Below are 5,000 nucleotides of genomic sequence, written 5' to 3'. Positions count from 1 at the left end.
TCAGCTCTAGCTAGTTCATGTGCAGCTAGTCTACCTGTAACCAACTTACCTGTAGCTAGCTCACCGGTTGCTATCTGATCTGGAGCCAACTCAGATGTTAGACAACTCCTGATAACATACAGAAAATAACAAGCCTGTCCTTGGAGGGCAGCGGTGTGGGACAACATCTCCACACAGAAGGTTTGAGTCAGGAGCCGCTGGGTGAATCCGAGGCAGCACAGAATGCATGTGTTGTCACACACATTCTGTGACCGATGGAAAGAGTTGATTCATCAATAATTTATCTGCAATAAGCGATATGGAATGTTCCACCAACCCACAAGCAGAGGACGTTGGTTCACCGTTAAAGTGAACCCTTCTCTGACACTTTAATGGGCCAATCACACCGAGGTATGAAGATCACGCTGTTTGGTAAACAAACAGCAGGACTGTTCTTTGTGAGCAGACAGACAGCTGCTTCTGTGAGGAGACAGACAGACAGCTGCTTCTGTGAGGAGGGCAGACAGACAGCTGCTCTGTGAGGAGACAGACAGACAGCTGCTCTGTGAGGAGGGCAGACAGACAGCTGCTCTGTGAGGAGACAGACAGGCTTCTGTTCGCTGGAGGGTCACCTTGTTTGGCCGAGTGCTATTGAGCAAGGCAGTAGACATCTTATGCTTATGGTGGTGTGACGTTATGGGTATCACACCACCCACCTTATAAATCTGCCATTTGATCCACAGCCTCTTACGATACTGTGACTTTACACTCCCAGTTAGACATTGAATTAAACCCTGGCAATGTTAATGCCTTGCTCGAGAGAGGCTGGAATCCGCTCTGCTCATTGGGTTTCTGTTCTGCCCCACAGGTGCTGGGAAAGAAACGAAAACCCCATTCCTAACTGGGTGATCAACGGACCAATAGGAGTGTCCATAATGGTATGTTCCAAGCATGTGTAAGCGGTTTCCATGGTGACTGATTGGTTGTGTGTAAACTGTTTCCATGTTGACTGATTGGTCGTGTGTAAGCTGTTTCCATGGCGACTGATTGGTTGTGTAAGCTTATTCCATGGTGATTGATTGGTTATGTAAGCTGTTTCCATGGTGACTGATTAATCATGTGTAAACAGTTTCCATGGTGACTGATTGGTTATGTAAGCTGTTTCCATGGCGACTGATTGGTTGTGTAAGCTGTTCCCATGGTGACTGATTGGTTGTGTAAACGGTTTCTAGGTGAACTTCGTCCTCTTCATCAGCATCATCCGTATCCTGGTCCAGAAGCTCAGGTGTCCGGATGTGGGGGGAAACGACCAATCACAGTATAGGTACCGCCCACTAAACGGACCAATTACAGTACGGGTACCGCCAACTAAACTGACCAATAACAGTACAGGTACCTCCAACTAAACTGACCAATCACAGTACAGGTACCGCCCACTAAATGGACCAATCACAGTACAGGTACCTCCCACTAAAATGACCAATATCAGTACAGGTACCACCCACTAAACTGACCAATCACAGTACAGGTACCGACCACTCAACTGACCAATCACAGTACAGGTACCGCCCACTAACAAAACCAATCACAGTACAGGTATGACACTAACCCAAACAATCACAGTACAGGCATGACACTAACCCAACCACACATCAGAGGTATCGACACTGACATGACCATTCACAGTACAGGTACTGCCCAGTAACTAAGCCGATGACAAAAAAATGTAAACAGTAGTTATCTTTCATATGCATGTTTTCTATACAAAGAAGAGTCAAAAGACAGACAGAGAGGGAGACAGATAGAGAGACAGATAGACAGACAGGTAGACAGAGAGACAGGTAATCAGACATGTAGACAGACAAGCAAAATGACAGGCGGACAGGTAGACAGAATCATCTTGTCTCTCTCTGCTGTCTTGCAGGCGGTTGGCTAAATCCACTCTGCTACTGATCCCTTTGTTCGGGATCCACTACGTGGTTTTCGTGTCTCCAAGCGAGTCCATCGCGGAGGAGTACAAGATCTTCTTTGACCTGGCCCTCGGCTCCTTCCAGGTGAGATCCTCCTTCACACCTCCTCACTCGACCGACCTGCTAGAGTGGTCCCCAATAGGAAGCCCGCGGGCCAGACCCGGCCCGCCACAAGTTGATTTATGGCCCACAAAAGAATTGCTAAGAATTACTCTGTTTACAAGCGATTTTTTTGATTAAAAAATTATATATATATATATATATATATATATATATATATATATATATATATAGTGGCAATCAGAGAAGTATAGACATCATAGCGTCCTGTCACTTTATTGCTTTAAGAACAATAAGAGATATAATGATTTAAAAAATTGATTCAATTAATTCAAACTAATTCAACTGCACATTTCTGCCTTTGTCCAGCCCCCCTCCCTCGCGCGCCAAATAATATCAGCAACCCGATTGAACTGTATCTAAGAGCGAGGCGGATAACACAGAGAGAACGATGGCTACCAAAAAAAGAAAGTTGACAATGAAAATAGAATAATTAACGCAGATTGGAATCAACAATATTTATTCATTCTACATGGACATGACATGGCTAAACCAGCCTGCTTACTCAGTTTACAAGCAATATCGGTTAACAAGGTTGCTAATTTAAAAAGGCATTTTGAAGCTAAATATAGCAACTTTAATGAAGCATTCCCACCAGGATCCGAGACAAGAAAGCAGAGAATATCTAGCCTAACTTCTGCTTATGAAAACTCTGTAAAAATGATTCATAAAACCACTACCACTTCAACCACAGCATCGCTCCATGTATCATGGCGTCTCGCAAAGAGCAAGAAACATTTCTCAGATGCAGACCTTTTGAAGTCTTGTGCTGTAGAAATGCTAGACCAAGTGCTCAGGCACGATGAAAAAACAAGAACTTCTTTGAGAGAGTTAATCAAGAGGGTACCACTGACTAGTAATAGCGCAACAAGAACGTTTCTGCAGAGGATTGCTTTTCATTCCTTCTTGCCGATCTCAAAAAAGCTGATTAAATGTCACAAGCCATCGACGAGTCCTGTGATAGAACCTCAAAAAAGCTTTCTGTTTTTGTTATTTTTTTCATTACATGGGCACACTACAGGTGAAATTGTTTTTACAGAAGTAACCCAGTTTTTTGAGAATAATATTTTGATGGAGCTCCGGCCATGATGTTGTATTTATTTGTATACTTATCTTAATAGTTATTTTACTATTTGATTATCCTTCTAAGGAGGATGAACTGATATCCAATATATAAATAATAGTATTATAATACATTTTATGTCTAAATCACTTTTCGTTTGTACAATCTCAAAGCTGCACACAACTGAGTGCATACATATATTTTTAAACAATACACAAAACAACAAGAAGACTACAGGACAGCCTGTCAAGGGGTGAGTTTTAAAGCTGATTGGTTTGGTTGCTCGATGGCCGATGGGGCTGGAGGTTTAGTGGCCCATCGTTTCCAAGTGGATTTTAAAAGTGGCCCACTATGAAAGGTAATTGGGGACCTCTGTGCTAGACAATCAAAGATGGCCATGAGGTAAATACGGCCCGTTGGTGATATTTTTTAACTGCTCGATAACATTGGTATTGGTGTTGAATGAAGAATGAAGCTGTTGTGTTGGTAGTTTGAAGAGTGAACCTGATGTGTTGGTAGTTTAAATGGTGAGATGCTGATGTGATGGTAGTTTAAAGAATGAAGCTGTTGTGTTGGTAGTTTAAAGAATGAAGCTGATATGTTGGTAGTTTAAAGATTGATGAGCTGATGTGTTGGTAGTTTGAAGAGTGAAGCTGATGTGTTGGTAGTTTGAAGAGTGAAGCTGATGTGTTGGTAGTTTGAAGAGTGAAGCTGATGTGTTGGTAGTTTAAAGAATGATGAGCTGATGTGTTGGTAGTTTAAAGAGTGATGAGTTGATGTGTTGGTAGTTTAAAGACTGTAGCTGATGTGTTGGTAGTTTAAAGAGTGATGAAGTGATGTGTGTTGTGTTGCTGTGTTACAGGGTCTAACAGTGGCCATCTTGTATTGTTTCCTCAACAGTGAGGTAAGACCATCTTATACTCTTCTTGATCTGGGCTTGTGCGTGCGTGCGTGTGTTGGTGTGTGGTGCATCTCTAGTAACGTCCCCCCCCCCCTCCCCAGGTTCAGGGGGAGCTGAGGAGGAAGTGGAGGAGCATCCATCTCAACTGTCACCTCAGGAGGAACCAGCGATTTCCCAGAATGCACTTCTCCCCGGACAGCTCAAAACACGCCGACCACGAGGGCCAGGACTCCCAGAACCCCTTCACCGTGCAGTCCGAGACCAGCATCCTCTGAGCCCCATTAGGCCCTAATGGTGAACGCATGTTCCATGTCTGTAAATATAAAGCCTTTGACAGTCGGAGTTCTGGACTGAACTGGTCAGCAGGTCAGGGACAGAAATGAGTTCCACTCCTGTAGTGGCGGAGCACCCAGGAGATGTGTTCATAAGCTGAGAAAAGTAGTTCCCTTAGTCCGAGAACATGACATTATAATTTGTAATCGTCCCAAATACAAATACAAATACAAAATCGGTTGATTCTGGAGGTTAAATCACAAGTTCCACAAGTTTGGTCCAAACATAGTGTTGTTGAACAGGTTGTGTCCTAACATGACGTCCATTAAACATCTGACCTCGACCTGACTCAATGTTCTGTGGTTCGGTTATTATAGTCCTACAACTAAAAGATATAACATTTCCAATTTACCAAGTTATGATAAATATAGAAATGTTGTGACGTGACATTCAGGCAGCTGTCCTGCGACCGGTTTTTAAAACATTTGGATGTTTCTTTGACGATGTATCGATAATATTTACATTATGTGCACAATACTGATTTCTATTTCATTTGTCAAACTGGCCAATAGCAGGTGATTGAATCTGGCTCCCGCCCTCACCTCCTGCCCATTGGGTCGCAACCAGTTTGCTCAAAAGTCTGTTTTATTTGACCCAATTAAATTTTTTACCATAATGGTCAAATATTGCACAT

The 5,000-nt window shown here is 43.0% G+C and overlaps 1 protein-coding gene across 1 annotated transcript in view; it reads left to right on the top strand.

Moving 5' to 3' along the window:
* Nucleotides 1–4,308, top strand: part of vipr2 (vasoactive intestinal peptide receptor 2) — a gene marked incomplete at both ends in the record, with an annotated part of 24,523 nt that extends 20,215 nt beyond the window's left edge. Inside the window, 5 exons of the mRNA XM_079751559.1 lie at nucleotides 848–917; nucleotides 1,212–1,303; nucleotides 1,904–2,033; nucleotides 3,995–4,036; nucleotides 4,135–4,308. Of these exons, the coding sequence (XP_079607685.1) occupies nucleotides 848–917; nucleotides 1,212–1,303; nucleotides 1,904–2,033; nucleotides 3,995–4,036; nucleotides 4,135–4,308 (508 nt within the window). The remainder of the gene's footprint in view (nucleotides 1–847; nucleotides 918–1,211; nucleotides 1,304–1,903; nucleotides 2,034–3,994; nucleotides 4,037–4,134) is intronic.
* Between the last annotated feature and the right edge of the window lie 692 nt (nucleotides 4,309–5,000).

This window comes from Pollachius pollachius (genome assembly GCF_949987615.1).
Source record: "Pollachius pollachius genome assembly, chromosome: 14".
Lineage (NCBI taxonomy): Eukaryota > Metazoa > Chordata > Actinopteri > Gadiformes > Gadidae > Pollachius > Pollachius pollachius.
The sequence above is the reverse complement of the archived record's forward strand: the minus strand, read 5'-3'. Positions and strand labels throughout refer to the sequence as shown.